The sequence below is a fragment of the Gadus chalcogrammus genome, chromosome 11 (assembly GCF_026213295.1).
Source record: "Gadus chalcogrammus isolate NIFS_2021 chromosome 11, NIFS_Gcha_1.0, whole genome shotgun sequence".
In the NCBI taxonomy this organism is placed as follows: domain Eukaryota; kingdom Metazoa; phylum Chordata; class Actinopteri; order Gadiformes; family Gadidae; genus Gadus; species Gadus chalcogrammus.
Window position 1 is genome coordinate 17,722,393 of NC_079422.1, and position 20,594 is coordinate 17,742,986.

Below are 20,594 nucleotides of genomic sequence, written 5' to 3' on the forward strand. Positions count from 1 at the left end.
AGGATTTTTCAATGCACAGATATGCAGCCTCACCAAGCCCCAGAGTCCATTCTGTCTGACTCAACTGGCCGGTTAAGGCTGCTTAAACCAGCCCTCATCTGTTAACACATTTCCGGGGGCTTGGGTTGAATCTTTTCACCCTTCTGTATCTCACCGCTAAAATATAGCTCCTTGTTCTAAACGCAAAAGTCTAAAATAAAAAAAGCTAAATATGTTATCATTCCCTTGTCAAGATACTGTCTCTTTTACTACTGCTGCCTTTACTCTTTGTGACCCTGCTCTCTCTGTCTCTTCCTCTCTCTCTCTCTCTCTCTCTCTCTCTCTCTCTCTCTCTCTCTCTCTCTCTCTCTCTCTCTCTCTCTCTCTCTCTCTCTCTCTCTCTCTCTCTCTCTCTCTCTCTCTCTCTCTCTCTCTCCATCTCTGTCTCTCTCTCTCTCTCTCTCTATCCATCTCTGTGTCTCTCTATCTCTGTGTCTCTCTATCTCTCTCTGTTGCTCGCTGTCGCTCGCTCTCTGTCTCTCTCTGTCGCTCTCTGTCTCGCTCTGTCTCTGTCTCTCTCTCTCTCTGTCTCTCTCTCTCTCTCTCTCTCTCTCTCTCTCTCTCTCTCTCTCTCTCTCTCTCTCTCTCTCTGTGTCTCTCTCTCTCTCTCTGTCGGTCTGTCTGTCTGTCTGTCTGTCTCTCTCTCTGTCTCCCTCTCTCTCTCTCTTTCTCTCTCTCTCTCTCTCTCTCTCTATTTCTGTCTCTCTCTCTCTCTCTCTCTCTCTCTCTCTGTGTCTCTCTCTCTCTCTCTCTCTCTCTCTCTCTCTCTCTCTCTCTCTCTTTCTCTCTCCTCCACACCCATCACCCCGCCTCACCCTTTACCTCACCGTCTTCCCTCTCCTTCAGTGCGGAGCGTCGGTGCACTTCCCGTTCATTAGTGTCACACATCACACCCACGTCACCTGAAGATCAGGAAGACGGAGGTGTCAGAACCACTCTGTGTGTGTGCGTGTGCGTGCCTGTGTGTGTACGTCCGTCACCCTGTTTTATTTTTTTATCTCACTATACACCTTTAGTGTGCCAATTCTCACCGCTTTAAAGCCCACTATTACTCTCTTCTTCCACTCGTGTCTCAGCGCGGTCTCTCGTACAGCTGGTGTGCATTATTTGGCACCTTTTACATTAAGTTCGGTAGCAATTTATTTTTAGAGAATCTCTCTATTACCTTGATTTCATGGAAGCGTGTTCTTCTTCTGTATTGCTCTGTGTGCAAACTGTATACACACTTATAAATGCATGCTTATTAACGGGGTAATGAACCCCAAATCTTTTTTGATTTTGTTTTAAACATGGTCATTTGTCAAATATAATACTTTTTGAATAAGATTAACATTTCAAAGATAGTTTTTTTTCAACAGATATATTATTAGTAGATAATAAATGGGCTGAGGCAATATAGTCCATGCTGTCAGGGTGAAACAGCACCATAATTAAGAGAAAGCAGCAGTGAAATGCCAGGTCTTTGTCAGTCCTGCTCTTCCCTGAACTCAAGTCTTTTTCAGGCAACGAGCTCCACCAGCGGCAAGGTCTGCCTGTGGCTGTGTGGACTACGTGGTGGATGGGGTCGATGTTCATGGCCGCATCTGAGAGAGGGTTAAGCTCCTCGGCCATTTTGCTTTAACACAACGGTGTGTGGTGCATTTCATGTACAACGTTGCTCATTATAATCATTATAATGTTCGACCATCGCCACAGTGTTTGGAAAATTTTACACACAGGATCGCTCAATGTATCGCTCGTACACAACACCGTGTCTGGCTTTAAGAAATATCACAAAGTTGGTATGGATCGTAACCATGGTGATAACAACGCCCCCTCAGTCCTAGAACTCTCAGCCAAAAGGGCATTTTTCTAAATATATTGGAGCTGAAACGAGGGGGTAACTTACACTTCAACTCTTTGGTTTGGGTCATAATTGTACCGATTCATTTTATTGAGATACTCTGAACCAGTAAATTCGGTTGGTTGGCTGAAAGCGATGCAAGAGAGGCCTTAGGAAGATCGTTATGCATAAGAAAAATAAAGACACGACCACGACCAGTCTTATCAGCGTAAACCGTGGTCGAGAAGTTTCCTCTTTGCCAGTCTCGTTGAATTAATCTGTGGCAGTTAGCGTTGTGTGATCGAGGTGATACCTCCATGCGTGTTCCTTGAGGGGACCAAATGTATTAGACCATTATTTAATGTAATAATTGTGGATGTGAAGTGCGCGATAAGCACTGTGAAAGGTTAGCCCTAATCACGGGAGGGATGTTAGTGTTCAATCCATTTGTTCATTCCATGCAGATTCTCGACACACTCCCAAGGGGTAGTCAGGCAGAGGAGAGAGAGGTCAAGGATGCCTGTGCCTGCAGGCTACTGGTTAATATTAATGACTGTCAGCCAATTGGAACTCAATAGGTCAGGGGTTATCGTTCAGGAGCAGAGGCATGAAGTTAATGTGATTAAAGATGCATCTTGTTGTCGATGGGAGAGAAAATGAATTTTCTTGCCTCCTCTATTCTTAACCTTTTGTTGTGCGAGCTCTCGTTCCCGGTCTAGTTTCCTGCAGCGATGTGTTTGTGTGTCTGCTTCTTTAATGTGTGATAAGCTATTACTCTGCTTGTCTCACCTGTCTAAATGTTTGTCACATGTCTCCTCCAAAGATCTATATCTTTGTGTTTCTTAATCCTCCTTTTATCTTTATTTTGGATATATCTATCAATACTTGTGTGAGGGGCTTGTGGGTAAAACAGTTCAGAAAGTCAGACCCTCTTTCACACATTGGACTAAAAACTGGCAAGTGTGCTAGATAGTGGGCTCCTATAAAGCTTAACAGCTCATGCCGCTGGTAAATATCTCATTTGTAATGAAACTGTAATGAAAGGAAACGGCTTCTGGATGCCCCTCTCCCTATCATCCCCATCTTTGGCTTCTGATCAATAGTTATCCTCGCTAGCATTGGACATTGATTTCCTGGGCGGTATCGACCTCTGTCTTCAGATCTACTCCGGGAAAGCACAGGAGTTTGCTCTAAAGGGGCATGATGTCCGACTTTGGAAGCAGACTGCTTGTTGAAGTGCTCCTGGTTGCCAGATGCAAAGCCTATTGGGGACAGATTTGTATTCAACCTGCAAGTTCAGGTCCTCCCCTGTCTTGTCTTTATGTGAATTAGTTAACAAGTACAGAACATGCAAAGATCTCAGGATGTATTATGTTTAAACACAATGACACTATGTCATTATACACATAAAACTAAGCATCCTGTGTTCACACCCTGGGCCCCCTAGTTTTAGGCCCTCTGTCTTTATTTATATCCTCCAAACGTTGAAGACAGAGCAGCTATGACCTGTGTCTTCTAGAATTGGTGGCCATTTTGCCATTGTCAATACTGACAGAAGTCTCGGAGCTAATCGACTCGTCCATTCCCATTGGCTGGGATTAATCCAATGAGCCGACAGGTCGATAATGAATCACTAAAGACTGTTGGCTGGGACTGCTAATCAGATTCTGATTGGTTGAAAGACTGCGGGGAATGGCCCGGACAAGCTTAAGATGGTATGCTTTTCAATACCCAGGCCTTCATCGACCCGGGGGGCTCCAATTAACCGCCTGTCAAGGCAAATATCCATAGCCTTGTTCAATGAGTAGCACTAAAACTTACATTTGTGTTTATTTCCATTCATGTTGCGACATACAGTTCAATTCAAAAGCATACCACAGTGTATTTTACCTTTTTTATAAAGAAGTTAGCTTTGTTATCAAGCCTGCATTTCACCAGTGTCTCAGCCTAGTTTCAAACTAAACTTTTCTAAAGGTTTAAATAACAGAATGTTCTGCTTCACCGCGCACCCGGTCAGTCAGTGGTTTGAGATCTCTCAATAGTTGTAATTTCTGAGTGTAGAGTGATTGAATAGTATAATGCCGGCATGTGCTGATTCACCCGGTACATACCTCAACTCCCACCGTCAAAGGACACAAATTAGCGACACAAAGGATTTCCTTTTTTTAAACCAGGCTTTGGGGAAATGAAAGCTAGATTATTATAATTCTTATTCATTTTCACAGGCAGTTGGAATATTACATTTGAAATAATGGACTGAATGCTAACGACTACGAATTAAATGATTAGCAACTCTGGTTGCCAAAGAACAACATTAAAACCGACGTTGCCACACAGAACGGAGAAATGCGGTGAGATTGTCCTTAATTCACGCCGACGTTCCCTCGACCACTTCCAGGGTTCCCGGGATAACCATCGCCACGGACATCATCTGCGGCTTCCCGGGCGAGACGGAGGCGGACTTCCAGGAGACGGTGGAGCTGGTCCGGCAGTACCGCTTCCCCAGCCTCTTCATCAACCAGTTCTACCCCCGGCCCGGCACCCCCGCCGCCAAGATGGAGCAGGTCCCCGCCCACGTGGTGAGTTAGCACCGCGAGCAGCAGGACGTAGAACCAGGGTAGACAGAACCAGGACGTAGATCCAGGGCAGACAGAACCAGGACGTAGATCCAGGGAACTAGAACGTACACCCAGGAAAGACGGAACCAGAACGTAGACTCAAGGAACCAGGACGTAGATCCAGGGCAGACAGAACCAGAACTTAGACCCAGGGAAATAGAACGTACACCCGGGAAAGACGGAACCAGAACGTACCCGGGAACCAGGGCATAAACCCAGGGAAGACAGAATGTAGATCCATAGAACCAGAACGTAGATCCAGGGAACCAGAACTAGAACCTAGACCCAGGGAACTAGAACCTAGACCCAGGGAAGACAGAACGTAGATCCATAGAACCAGAACGTAGATCCAGGGAACCAGAATTAGAACCTAGACCCAGGGAACTAGAACGTCGACCCAGGGAAGACGGAACCAGAACTAGAACCTAGACCCAGGGAAGACAGAACGTAGATCCATAGAAAAAGTGCATAGATCCATAGAACCAAAGCGTAGATCCAGGGGATACAGAACTAGAACGTAGATCCAGGGCAGACAGAACCAGCACATGAGCCAGGGCAGACAGACCCAGAGATTGAAATGTAATATTCAATTTAAAGATGTGAGATTTTCAAGTGGAAATCTCGATGATTTTGATTAAATTCCATCCTGAGACACCTTTGGTGATAAGCGTTAATTTTACAAGGAGAGATACAGTGTCTCCAACGACAACCGGTTCATGAAATCCATAATCCTACAAAAGCAAGGTGCTTTCATCAGTCGGCCATAGGCTTATCACCATTGTGTTACCTCACAGGTGATAGATAGTGAATTAACAGACATTTATTAAAATGAAAACCTTCAGTTTCGCAATAGAAAAACGAAATGAATGGACTTTTTATTACGCAGTCATTTCAAATATATTTTTCTCCAGAGTGGGTTAACAGCAATACAGTTATTCAGGGATGGGTAAGACATCTTGCTCAAGGGTACCTGCTTTGGTTAGGCTGGATCTGAACCAGTTCATTTTGTCTGGCATTTGAATACCTTAACCCCCTTAACCCCCCCCCCCACTATCCGGCCCCCTTGTTATTGGGGGGTTAGGGAGTATCTAGGGAGAGATAGAAGGAGGAAAGACTCCCGAGCATGTGAATCGTTTTGGGTAAAGTCAGTGAAGTGGTAGAGATGAGTACAAGAGGATTGATAATTATGGAGCCGTGTTCGGTGCTACGTATGACACACACGTTCTGACACACACGTTCTGACACACTATGATTTGTAAATCCATCCTCACCGTGCTGAATTCCTACTTTGTTATTGAACGCGGGCTGTGTTTTAGCTCATCACTTCTCCAATGTTGTTTCTAGCGCCTTAACGCGCACGATAAGGTTCAGCCGGTGACGTGAAGTGACAGCTTGAAACCCTGGCCTCCCTCCTCTTCCCTTACGTTCCCCTGCATATGGGATTTATGTCTGTGTGTGTGTGTGTATGTGAGTTTTGCCCGTGGTCTATTCCCAAGTAGTACTCCCACGTTTCTATCAGGGGAGTGCAGGCCAACCTTGTGTCATCTCCGTGTGTACAAAAGAACGCTGTTCCAATTCTGTCATGATTTCTGAAGAATTCGGATGAATTTTAATGTTTCTAATCCGGCAAGCTCTTTAAGGCAGGCATCATCGGGAAAGTATGTGTGCGCGTGTCTTTATATTTTTAGGTTTTTATCGTTGTATTTTTCTTTCAGGCATGTTAGAAGAAGTGGGCCCTTTGATATGGCTAACAAGTCTGACAGAGAATGACGTGAAATTATTTATTTCTTTAGAATACAATATCGCAAAACGTGCGCTTTAAAGGGTAAAATCCAAGAAAAACTCTTCGCCTTGGCTCTTGCCTTAACAAAATTGTATATATAAAAACACACTGATATTATAACAGATGGGTCTGTATAGGAGTGTTTTCTGTGTTACCCAATAAAACCATAAATAAACTATGCAAGCACCTAATCTGTTTTGCAATGTATAACTTAATTTCTTTGAAATCTGAAACAAAGCTGCCAACTTTATTTATACAGATGAATTAGAACTACAAAGTCATAATGTATTAATTAACATATACAACATCGTAATCTAATATATGCTTGTTTAAGATAGAAGCAAGCATAACGGTAATTGTATTCTCATTACCAAGGGCGCCAACCAGAGTTGGCTCTTGCTATTGGCTTCCTGTTTGCCAATATGGACGAATATGTTGACATCAACTGGCCATTGGACAAAAAACACAGCCAGGTGGAAACTGGTTGGGATTCCTGCTTGATGCATGACCAATTATTGGTCTTTATTCATCTTTCACAATTTGCTCTTTGCATGGGGGTTTTCTGGGATTTCAGACAGTTGTCGTTGTACTGTGGTTTAGCGGTATTAGTTATAGACTCTCTTTATTTTATAGTAACCCAAATACTCTGTACGTTTACATGCAGAGGGGAACCCGGTTTTGCCTGGTAACCAGGTTACGGTCGTTAACCAGTTGAAGGTTTAGCATTTCTTTATCCCATTTTACACACCACTTCTGTAACGCCGTTACAAGTTGAAAAATGACAGGCGCATTAAATCCAACCGTTACACTTCAAAGACTGAGGATATTCAACAGATATGCCTGCTCTGGAATAAAGCCATCCGATGATCTCATGATTACAAACAGCGATGATAAGGAGAGCACTCAAAAGCGATGTTTATGAAACACCTTATTCAATATTTAGCAACCCCAATCCTGCACACCCACACACACACACACACTTAGATATATCTTTGTGATGCACAACACAATGCATCAGCTGCAGTTTTTTTGCCCAACTTCAGAGCATCAGAATCACATCCAAATTCACAATCAAAGGCCTTCTGCCATCGCCTCCCCTCCATCTCCAACTTTGTTCTTCCAAGTTACATCCTATACAGCCATCTGGCTGACAGTGCTTCCCTCTATAGGTCTATCTCTCCTTTCTCCACTCTCTCTACCCTATGCTCTCCCTCTCTCTTTCTCTGATTCTCTCTCTCACTGTGATTGTCTGGCATGCTCGCTCGCTCGCGCTCTCATATCAAAGTCAGACTATGCTTCTTTCAAGTGGAGCTCCTTCATATGCCATTCTCTTTCTCCCTCCCTGCTCCCCTGTTCCTCCTCCACTCCTCAGGAGCAGAAACCTGCTGTCCTGGAGGCTCTCCTCATCCCCAATCACCCCGCCAAACTCTCTGCAACCCCCTGCCTCAACCCATCTCTCGCTCTCTCGCTCTCTCGCCCTCTCGTCTTTTATTTTCCTACTGTTCTCCTTCTTATCTCTATCTATCTTACTCTCACTCACTATCTCCTGCCTCTCTCTGGTCTCCTTGTCCGTTTTTTCTGGCTTTTATTGCCTCGGAAGCACTCATCTGGGCCTTGATTTGTCTCCCCGGACAGCCCCTGTGTGTTTGATAGTCAGGTAGCAGCAGCAGTCGTCTGGAGCACTCTGCCTTGAAACTCACTCACGCTGTCTTTGCCGTCTGTTGTTATGGTCTGTGTCGCCCAGCTGAAGGCCATCGATGTGTGTGACAGAACGGCAAACGCAGCAATGCATCCTGTTTCTAGCGATGTTCTCAGATAGTTCTTGGTAGGAGATCACAAGCAAACCTTGCATGAGCTTTAAAGTACCCCAAAACATGTTTTCCTTTTCTATCCTTCCTGGAAATCTGTAAAGCCACTAGTCAGAATTGATTAAAAAGAAAAATGTTGTTTAGTACTCGGCAACCCTGAACATAATACAACCACACCGACCAGAGGCTAAAAACCCACAAAATATCTCTGGAGTCTTGTCCAACGATATTTGATCATCCATAGAATATTAGCTGTTACCATGTATACATGGACGTATGTGTGTTTGTATGCATTATCGCATGCATAGTCATGTGGACATGGATGAATCAGTATCGGATCGCTCACTAATACACCTGCCGGTGATACCCGGTGATAGACGCTTCGTATCGTGCACCTGTTCACCTGCCTTACAAACACAAAGAACACACACGCCCAATCAAACGCGCTCACTGGGGCGCGCCCACCACCGGCTCACACACACACATGCATGGACACACACTGTGCTACCTACGCATATTGTTGTGCACCTGCTACAATATTTATACACACATACGCACGCGCGCGCACACACACACACACACACACACGCACTTACACAAGGGTCACTCATTAATAAAGTGCACCAGATGGTTTGTCTGGCGAACAACAGTGATGCGAGTCCAACGGAGCGAGAGATGGATGGATGAAGGGATGTTCGGCGGGGGGGAGGGGGGGGGAGGAGGAGGGAGGGGGGAGGTGCGTGGAGGGGAATGTGCGATGCTAGTCTCGGGGAGGAACCATAGGTGGAGGTCAGAGATGAAGACATCATGAAAGCATCCATGCCGGCGGTTCAATGTGTGCATCCTAATGTACGAAGAAAGCCAGGCAAAGAAAGCCGAGACGTGGAGAACCGAACAAGGGATTTCTCAGAGTCGGGGTCCGATATCCAACCGCGCGGCTCGACCGTGTGTTTTAGTTTTGTTTAGTATTTCCCGTAATCTCTGCAGGGTTCAACACATAACCCCCTCCCTTACCCCAGCCCCCCCCCCCCCCCCCCCCCCCGAACCAGCCCTTAGGTCCCGCCCCACTGATTGCCAGTGATGAATGGGCTTCGGCCACAGAAACACAGGGATGGGGTCCTGTGGGTGGGGTGGGGGGGGGGGGTGGGCGGGAGAGAACGAATGAGGAAGGATGGATGAGGAGGGAGGTAAACTGTGGAGGAGAGCAGAGGCACAGAGGAGAGTGCTTTGACAGCAAAAGACGGGGGAAAAAAAGAAGGAAGTATCCTAGCACTATTAGCTTGGGTCTCCGTAATCATCCTCAGGTGTATGAAACTTAGCCTTGATAAATTGAGGCAGACTGCGTGTGTGTGTGTGTGTGTGTGTGCGTAAGGCTGGGTGTGTGTGTGTGTGTGTGTGTGTGCGTCTACTACATTTGTATGTCTACACATGCGTCTCTTCGTAGGTGTGAACGTATGTCGGGGCAGCAGGTCTCCTGGCAAGCGCAGAGAGAACTGAGGCAGAAAAAAAGAGAGGCAGATATGAGAGAGAGAGAGCAGCTGTGGAGAGTGAGAGGGAGAGGGAGAAGCAGAGAGAGAGGGAGACCAGGGGAGGGAGAGGGAGACCAGGGGAGGGAGAGAGAGACCGGGGGGGTGAGAGAGAGAGCGAGAGAGAGAGAGAGGGAGAGAGAGGGGGAGAGAGAGGGGGAGAGAGAGGGGGAGACCAGGGGAGGGAGAGAGAGGCCGGGGGGGTGAGAGAGAGAGAGAGGGGGAGAGAGAGGGGGAGACCAGTAGTGCTAGAGAGAGAGTGAGAAGGGGGTGATTAACTGCTCTTGTGGGACGGTGTTTTTTAATTTCCCCTGGTTGTAATTGGTTAAGAACTCCATTATTCCGTCAGGCGGCGCTGAGACCGCTGGCGAAGCGCTAACAGCTGGCCGGCTGCTATTAGCTCCATCAGCCCAGCGCACCATCATTTATCTACGCTCGGACACACACACACACACCGTCGCGCACACTCACACGCACACGACGGATACACACACAAAAGCATGTGCACGCAAGCGACACACACACTCACACAACGGATACACACACGCAGGCACACACATGCACGCAAAATACTCACATATGCGCACACACACAGTCGCGTGCACCAACACGAACACAAGCATGCACACTTGCACACCACACACGCACACTCTCTCACACACGCACACATACACACACACACACACACACACACACACACTCACACAACGGATACACACACTCATGCATGCAAAAGACTCACACACACACATGCACAAGCACACACGCGCGCATGGCAGTGGCGTTCATGCATGTTCCCCATTTCCATTTCCTTTTCCATTTCCTTACACACTCTCGCTGTCTGATTCCTCCCCACTTCCACCGTCAAATTACTAGCCGTTTAATACATACATCAGGGGACATAATGGCATGCTAAGGTATGCTAAGTGCGGTATTAAAGGTAGCGCTGGCGGTTAAGTTGCTGTCTGGGTGCAAGTTTGACTGGCCATTGATTGATGACAACAGACTCCCGGCTAATAGTCTGTGACCCGCCGCACAACGTTCTATTATAGCCCCCTTCGTTTGCATGTGGACACAGAAAAAGACTTTGATCGGATGACTCGCCTTTTTAGACGAGGGGGGAGATTCTATCCGTAGTGTCAGTCTGTCTGTCTGTCTGTCTGCATGCGCAGACAGACAGACAGACTGACACTATGGATCAAAAAATACTTTTGGATCATAAAATGTAGCCAAAAGCAGAAGAGACGGCGTGATGTTTGCCGAATCAACACGTATTGTGTTTTCGCGATCAGAGGCAGGCAGCACCTCCAGAGCACATAGGTGTATGGTTCAGCCGAGAGATGGGTGCCTGTAGGGACGGGGGGCTTTGTTCCCTGGTAGAGCCTGAACCGTCCTCCAGGGCGAACTCTCCCGAGACGCCACCGCCACCGCCACCGCCCCTGTGTGAATCGGTCGCCTTTTATTTTTAGGGTGGAAAAAAAAGTGAAGGAAACAGCAGGTTGTTTTTTCCTGAGGTTCCTCCAACCTCAAATTGAGGCCATCAGGCGTTTATCTCTCTGGCGTGCGACGCGTGTGCGACTCATGGTCGTCATTACCCTCTGCTTGGGTCTCTCTGCCCGCGTCTGAGAAATGTTCAAAGGCTCGCAGAGAGGGCCTCCTTGGATTGTCACACTGATGTGGGGGGGATGAGGGTTTTCCTTTACAGCAGCAGGCACGCTATAGAGGACGTGCTCCCTGCCGTTTGATTCAATCTGTACCTCAGGCTGAGTCAAGTCATTTTCCTCCCCTTTTCTTTGCCCAGCTGGCACGGCCTCATCTTCATTGATTTAGTGCATTAATATAAAATATGAATTCCCAAGTTACACGCCGGGGCCGTGCTCAACATCTTTCCCGCGAATATAGAATAACCGGGAGCTTTGGTCCGGGTGTGTATTCAAACATGATGAATTCCTCCATTTATTTTAGTCGCCATGCATTTTTGGCTCTGGTTGAAAAACACCCAGTCCCCCAGATCTGTGTCTCTAGAGCGAGCCACTGCCTCCTTCGGCACTCTAGTACTGCACGCCTCTCCCTCTCTAATACAGCCACGAGTCAGACACGCACGCACACACACACACACACACACACACACACACACACACACACACACACACACACACACACACACACACACACACACACACACACACACACACACACACACTCGATCATAGGCTTTATCTTCCATTAAAAACAGATGCCGTCAGAGCTTTGAATCCACCAGAGAAAAGGGTTGTGGACCAGAGAAGGGAGGCAGGTGGTTGTCCTTTTATCTGCACAATCTGCTTGCGTAAATGTTGAAGATGAAGCGGTCTAATGTTGTACATTGGAGGCAGGGCCCTTTCGCGTTTCATAGTACAGAGAAGGGTGCACTAGCTGTACCAGAAGGGACCAGAGGCACTGTGGGCATCACAACACACACACGCGGCTACTATGGACCTCTGTCTCGTAACACACACAAACATGCGTGCGCACACAAACACACACACACACACATGCGCACACAAACACTCATACACGCACACACGTACCACTGACCTCTGTGGTAACACACACATGCTCACACACGGGCACACACACACTTAGAGAGACACACACACACACACACACACACACACACACACACACACGGAATATAAACTGTCACTGTTTTTCCCTTAGGGCCATTGCCCTAAGAGACCACAGTCACACACACAAACACGCACAAAGTCTCACACATGCACAGCCATGGATAGGGGGTATTCAGTACTAACATCTGTCTGTCATTAGGGAGAGACACAAGGGCACAGACTGTGCAGCCAAAGGCCTTTTAGGCCTGGGCAAGGCCACAATTACCTTGCCCCCAAAAACACACTGACATGTTTGCAAAGGACATAGTGTGTGTGTGTGTGTGTGTGTGTAGTACTTCACTGAAAAACAATCAAAGCTTGGTGGTTCCTCTGACTAGAAAACTGCAAAGTACAAATGACAGCTATGTGTCTTCTAGGCTTTGTTGGCTGTGGTATTGATTAGACAGTACCCAGAAACCCATGCACACACACACACACACACACACACACACACACACACACACACACACACACACACACACACACACACACACACACACACACACACACACACACACACACACACACACACACACACACACACACACACACACACACACACACACACACACACACACACACACACGGTCAGCTCTGGGTTTCTCAGAACACTCAGTCTGGTTCACAATCAATTGGACTGGTTTTGGACGTTCCTGCGGGACAACCAGTAGATAATTGAGGTTCTACGCTGATGATTGGCTACCTAGGAGTCTAGATTATAAGGTGTGTGTATGTGTGCGTGTGTGTGCATGTGTGTGTTCAGCATGTCCATGTGTGGGCTTTGTTATGTCTCTCTAGTCGCGTCTGTTTGTTTACGGTTCAGATGAAGTGTGTGTCTGTGTGTGTGTGTGTGTGTGCGCGTACCCATGCTGTTTTGTGTGATTGTATGCACATCCATGTAGTGCCACTTCCCACTAGACGTAACATCCGTCTCTGGCGGTGCGAACAGATGGACCCAGTTGTAACAACCATCTTTCATCATCGCCGTGGTGACAGGCTTACACGCACACACACACACACACACACAAACACACACTGACACGCATACACACACTTACACCAAGTTGTCCGCTTCTGGCATGTCACTGTACAGGCAAGATAGCATGCACGATTAACTTCTGTAGGTGACGAAATGAACACGTACACACGCAGGAACAAGGAGAGCACTCGGAAATTGTGTGCAGAGACAAGCTCAGAAGCTCAGTGAAGGTTAACACCGATTTTGTTCTCGCACACACATGTTTGTGTGTGTGTGTCTGTGCTTGTGCATGTAGTAGCGCATGTAGGGCCCTATGTGAACTTTCCTCCTGCCCAACGCTCGTTTAACACACACACACACACACACACACACACACACACACACACACACACACACACACACACACACACACACACACACGCACACCCATCCGCCAGGCTAACCCTGACTTACACACACAAACCTGCAGGACAGTGATGAGTGATGGAGAGACGGCTCCTTTTGAGGGGGAGATGGCTGTTGATGGCTTTCAGCTAATGTCCTTGAGTTTGGTAGAGGGGGAGTTAGGCGAGGGAGAAAGGGAGTTTGCTCAGGACTCACCCCATATTCCTTTCATAAGACAAACAAAAGAGGTGCATGCCCGTAGCTCCATGGCCTTATTTGAGCACACATCAGCCAGGGCCATTTTTCCGAGCCCCCGTTTCTTTCTTTTTTTAACAGAACACGAGGCGAGAAGCTGGAGAGAGCCGGTAGACACACAACAGTGAGGGCAAAAAAAACACCTTAACTAATGACTACCGAGAGAGGGATACAGCGAGAGGGATGGAGGGGTTGTTCATGGGAGGGTGGATGATGGAGAACTAGAATGGAGAGGTGCTGTGAGGCTGATTACCTCTGAAAGAGGCCAGTGGAGGAGTGCAGCGTGCTGCTCTCTGGCGGATGGGGGCACAAGGGGAGCACAACAACCCCTTTAGCCCACTCTTCGCTTTCCCTCTCTCTTTCATTCATCCCCCAATCCACTGCTTTGCATTTCATCGCTGTATCTCCTTGTTTTCCTGCAACGTCGCCCTCTCTTTTCTCCATGTGTGGGGGGGGGAAAGAGAGGTGATGAGAAAAGAGAGGCAAAAGCACACATGCATGTGCTTTTGCCTCTCTTTTTTCATCACCTCGCTTTGCCCTCTTCCCTCCCTAAAATTCCTTTCTTGTTTCCTATATGCCCCCACCGCCTCTGCCTGCCCACGCCCTCCAGCCCTCTGCCCTCTCCCCTGTTCTTTCCCACCTCTCCCCCCCACATTGCTCCGCCTCTCTTGTCCACCCCCCCCCCCCCCCCCCGTTCTCTAAACAACAGACTAGAGGGAAACCAGAGGAACACAGCGTTCGCTGCTTCCCCTACTGTTACAGCGGATGGTTCTATCCTTGTGTGCCTGGATAGAACCACCACACGCACGCACACACACACACGCACGCACTGCTCACAGGCAAGGCCAGACTGGGTCGTGGAGATCTTTTTTTAAATTATAATTACAGATTTTGCACAATATTATTTACTATTATCATTTCGAAATCCCATTGTAAACAATCCGAGGTCCCCAGTATTTAATGAGATGGTAATTTCACGTTTTCTGCTCGTCTATTTCTTTATTGCCCGCTGGCTTGTTTCACACGGTACAATTTGATCTATTACTGGACCTTTCCTGTCTGGATTTAGACCGGGAAACCAGGCGGCGCGATATGTCATCGCGTTCGTTTGACGTCGACCCGTAACCAATCAAAGGGGATAAATAATATTTAACCACCTGCCATTGCCTTGTGTTTCACCAACTTGGCAAACCCTCCTCCTCCTCCCCCTCCTCCTCCCCCTCCTCCCCCACCACCTCCTCCTCCCCCAACTCCTCCCCCACCACCTCCTCCTCCCCCGACTCCTCCTCCACCTCATTTCCTCCTCCTCCTCCTCCTCCCTCTGTGCATCACCTCCTCCCCCTCCTCCCCCTCCTTCTCCCCCTGCTGCTACTCCTCCCTCTGCTCCCCTCAGTCCTCCCCCCTCCCCCCCAACTCCTCCTCCACCACCACCTCCCCCTGCTCCTCCTCGTCCTCCCCCAACTCCTCCCCTACCTCCTCCCCCTACTCCTCCTCCCCCTCCCCCCCCCCCCCCCAACTCCTCCTCCACCACCTCCTCCTCCCCCTGCTCCTCCTCCTCCCCCTCCTCCTCCCCCAACTCCTACCCTCCACCTTTCCTCCTCCTCCTCCCTCTACTCCCATCACACGTCTTCCTCCTCCCCCCCCCCCCCCCCCCCCCCCTCACACCTCAGCCCCTTGACTGCAGAAGCCTGGCCTCGGGGCCCGCTAAGCCCTCCACCATAATGACGCCGATGCCTGCATGTGATAATAGGGGGCCCTGCACATGCAGGCGGCCTGTCCTCCACACACAGAGGTAGCCTGAGGAGGGCACCAACCCTTGCATCTGTGCCGGCCGGAATATAGGAGGCGCGCTGGCGTATAATTACCCTGCCCCCCCCCACCCTGTCTTACCCCCCTCACCCCGCCCTTGCCTTGCCCCCTTCGGCCAGACAAGGCCCAATCAGTGGGCTAATTAGCCGTCTTTTGTAAGTGCTCCCGCCCCCGTGGAACTGATTTCATTAACGACAGCCACACATCAAACATTCTGTCTGTGGCATTTTGCATCTCATTACGCATTACGCAGGGAAAGAAGGAGAAGACGAAGGGTAGAAAAAGAAAAGCAACGCGCAAGGTTAGCACCAGAGCTGAGAAGGGGGTTATAAAGATGGAATTGGAAGCACAACTCTTCCTCTATTAATTTCTCCGTAGGGCTGGTGGAGCAAAGGCAATGTATGCGTCTCTCACTCCCTTAATGCCAAGTTCCACTGATTAGGTGCTCTAATACTGTAGGAACTGTTTCTCGACCATTGGGGATCTTTTGTCCTTTCCCTTTTGGTTAAATCGACCTTATAAGTCCTATACGTGATGCCATTAAAGCGGTTTAATGTGGCTATGTGTAAAAATATTAATTCCTTGGTTAGAGACTGAGACTGTTATGGTAAAGAGATGTCATTAATTGGATGAATAAATCTTTACCTGTGGCAATTTACTTGTGTGTTTGTGTGTGTCCATTAGCCTAATAGCCATGCATAATAAAATCACATTTCAGAATCCTATTCATAAATACTGTAAGTAAGCAAGAGGTGAACATCATTGACTTTCTGGAAAAATGACGTTAAACACAGTCATACATATCCTTCTGTTTAACTTCTATTAGTGAAAACAGATTGGTGACAGCTTTTATTCATTTCATCTACTTAAAGGATTTTTTTGCCAGTTTGCTAAATCGTCCAGTTTAATGGTTGACATTATGTCCAGATGTGAAACTGAGGATTTTTGTTCAACTCAACCCCCTCTCATTTTGTAGGCGTGTTCTGAAATTGGGCAGAAGGTGATCCAGTGAAATCAGTTATATTCCAAACGAGGCTTTAGCAGGACCCATAGCTCTATCTGTGTTTAGTCTAACACAAGTAAGCACATACAAACTGCCCTGGCAGTTGTATGTATACAAACTGGCCTTGCTAGGTCGTTTTCTCCAATCGTTCCCAAAAACAAAAAAAATCACAAGTTTCAGTTCAGTGTTATGTATTACACAGTTTTAATTATTAAAATCCAGCTGTTAAGCTCTTGGTTTCGAAAGGTTTGGAAAAGACTCATTGTTGGGGGGTGGTTCGAAGAGGGTAGATTTCTCAACCCACTGGATTGACATGAGATTGCAATAGATTTCACGGTTTCTGATGTGTAACGTAACTTAATAACATAATTAGGGGGAAATTAGGGATCCCTGTTGTCCATCACTTTAGCATATGTGACAGCTCGAATCTGTTCCCATACAGATGGTATACAGGCCTAAGTGGCTGCGCTTTAGCAGGCATTTTGTACGCATCAAATGGTCAATGTAAGCTCACGACTTGTTATTCTGGTTGTTGTTAATGTCGGTTGTTTTTGTGCTTACAGAAAAAGCAAAGGACTAAGGAGCTGTCTCAACTCTTCCACTCCTACAACCCGTACGACCATAAGGTAGGAGGCGCACACACACACACACACACACACACACACACACACACACACACACACACACACACACACACACACACACACACACACACACACACACACACACACACACACACACCCCTCTCCTAATAGGTGTCTGCTACTCTATCATCTCGTATCAGTCTACTGCTCTCCCCGCTCCAAGGCTGAGAAGCTGGCACATTGGAAGTGCCATCGTGTCAGCATTTTCCCCCCTTTTCATTTTTTCTCTAACATTAACTTAAGGGATCTTTTCTTTGTCGGCTTTACCCACACCCTTTGAGTCCATGATTACCGGGCTCTGTGCCTGTGTGTGTGTGCGTGTTCTATAGCTGTGGAGTGTGTGTTTTCCCCTTGAGATGGGACACTGCTCGACATAATGTCGACTGTTGTGTGGCTGTGCTTTTTTCTTTATTATTATTTTTTATTGTGACAGTTCATTTAGGCATGTTTGTAGGAGTGGTTGGCAACAGATTTTGGTCCACAAATGTTTCGACATTCACGCTTCTACGATAACAGAATACGTTAACTAAAAACAAAGATGAATGACGCAGGACTGGCCATGCATGATATGTATCCTACAAATAAGAAACAACCCTTGCTGCTAATTCACAATCCAACATGCATACACGCATCGCACATTTAAACACTGCTATAAATTGTAATTATACAGATGTAAAAATGCATATCTATAAATGTCACTATATTCATGTACTTCCGACTAAATTCAGAAGTACCTTCGGAAGCCAACAAGGTTCACGCGAATTGAACATCATCCACGGCCAACATCTGTGTACAGATAGCTTCATCAAAGTGTTGATCACAGCTGTCAAAGACACTGTGATGAACAGTCCCATATATATTCCTGAGTTGCTTTAATAGTGGTGACCTTCCCCCCCCCCCCTCTCTACCTCTCCCTTCACTCCCTCTCCAGCCTGACGCGTGTTGTCCTCTCCTCCAGCGCAATGCGCCGGCGGTAATTAAAAGAATAGGAGCGAGTGCACGTTTTCACTTTGGCAGGGTATTCAACCCGCGGCTTCCCACACATACCCCCAAAAAACACACCGACACACAAACGTGCGCGCACACACACACACACACACACGTGTCGCACACTGCGCCGACTGTGTTGTCGAGATGGGAGGTAGCAGTTTATAGTACATTAGCATCCAAATCAGATGGTTAGCTGTGGAGAGCATGCCTTGCTCGTGAGATTCCCCCAGGAGTCGTCTTAACTAACCAAGGGATGCAGAGTCATCCCTTTTTCCACTGCCCTCTCTCCCCTTTCTCGTCTTGACTTTTATTTGTTTGTCTTTAACGTGTGCCGCTGGTTCTCGAGCTAGGAGCTCCCATCCCTATCCCCCCCCCCCTCCCCCCAGTCTCAATAAACAGAAAAATAAAAATCATCCAGGAGTTATAATTGCTGTCACCGGGCTGACATCATGCAACCAATGAAATGATGCGAGGGAGATGCGACGGCAAGAAGGAAGGCTTGAGAATATGAATACACCGGTACATTATACACTGTTTCATCGCTGTTGTGACTGCTGTAACATTGTTTTGGCACTTGACGTGTGTGCAATTGTCCTACTTGTCAAGGAGGAGAACTTTGCCGACTGCGAAGCATCAAGACTTATTAAAAATACATCCACACACCCCTTCCCTTCCTAAAACATTAAGGGTAAAATCTGTCTAAGTTATCACAATGGAATAATTACGAATGCATAATAGCAAACTGAAAGGTTAATTATTGAAATGAAATGTTAACAGGCTAGTCTTTCTCTTAGTCGGCCCTTAAATCCGATGAATAATGACGAAACAAAAAATAATCGGTTGAATTGTTTGTTGTTCATAATGGGGGCGGTTTTTACGACAATTAAATAATATATTTTTGATGTGCAGGGGTGAGTGTCTGCGAGGGACTGTTCACTGCGCCCCAGTGTTTACCAGGACGCGCAATGCCATTATAATGTGTCGTTGGACCGGAGACAAGTTGGCTCCAGACGGAAGAAGAAATTGGAAACGCCAGTGTTTTCCAGGCATTTACTGCTAGTACTAATCCTAATATGGACATGTAGGGGGATGGGGGGGGGGGGGGGGGGGGGTAGAGAAAAAAGGCATTAATGAAGCGCTGAGTCTGGAGACGCTTGGGTTTGGCAATCCTTGGCGAGGCAGCCTCATTGGTTCTTTGCTCCAGGCTACCGTCCAACAGAAACAACACATGCAAATGAGCTAATTGTTGTTGTACGGGCCCGGGCCCCTAGGCGCAGGCGCCTCATTTCACAGATAGTGAGATGTGGGGGAGTTAGAAGAAAAAAAAATCGCCCTCCTTGTATTTTCGTCCCTGAGCCGTACAATATAATATGTATATTTATATATATATTTGTCGGTGTGTTGTGTTTGGGATGATAAATGTGAAGCATCCTATAGCCAGATGGTGCCCAGGCTGCACCATCCATCAGCGCTGAACAGACCAACAGACAGAAAGCTGGCAGGTCACTCGGTCTGGGGCTAAGGCCACGCGACGGACACACACGCACAAACACACACACACAGACACACACTCGGACACACAGACACACACATATGCGCCAATTACAAATCACATTACAAATTGTCTACATTTAAGGTAAACATACCTACAATGTAGTTTCTGATGCAAAGTAGAAATCATGTATTGAGCTTATTGTTTTATTCATCTGCTGGTCGCAGATTCCCTTCCAGGATTTTAATATCTTATTTCTGAGCCGTCGGAAATGTATCAGGGACGTCCTAATTAGATAAGAAAGGGTAATTTTGTTTGACCACCAGATCTATACGACGCTGGCGACTCTCAGGGGTAATGTGCAAGGTCAATGCCTTCGCCCGATGGTGGCGGTCTAGGACCCAGCCCCTCGCGACACACTTGACCCGATGTACGCCAGCTGGTCAGGGGCTGAACTCGGCTTGAACCCGGTCTGAACCGGGTCTGCTGGTCGTCGCGGCGACCTGATGTTCCGGCCTCGTTGGCGGCCGCCGCGTCCTTGAAAGTGAGGATTGTCCCGAAAGTTAGAGTGTGTGTGTGTGTGTTAGTGTGTGTGTGTGTGTGTGTGTGTGTGTGTGTGTGTGTGTGTTTGTGTGTGTGTGTGTGTGTGTGTGTGTGCGCGTGTGTGACAATGGTAAAATACCACTCAAACATTTCCCTTCTTATTCTTTCTGTCTCGTGTGTTTCGGTCGATTCTTATTGCTATCTTTTGGTTAATATTTCTTATGTGCTCTCAGAAGACCTTTCTGCTGAAT

At 47.4% G+C, this 20,594-nt stretch overlaps 1 protein-coding gene across 1 annotated transcript in view; it reads left to right on the forward strand.

Annotated features, from left to right (window-relative positions):
* Positions 1 to 20,594, forward strand: part of cdkal1 (CDK5 regulatory subunit associated protein 1-like 1) — a 367,816-nt gene that overhangs the window by 156,301 nt on the left and 190,921 nt on the right. The window contains exons 11-12 of the mRNA XM_056602814.1: positions 4,260 to 4,440; positions 17,238 to 17,299. Coding sequence (XP_056458789.1) covers positions 4,260 to 4,440; positions 17,238 to 17,299 — 243 coding nt within the window. The remainder of the gene's footprint in view (positions 1 to 4,259; positions 4,441 to 17,237; positions 17,300 to 20,594) is intronic.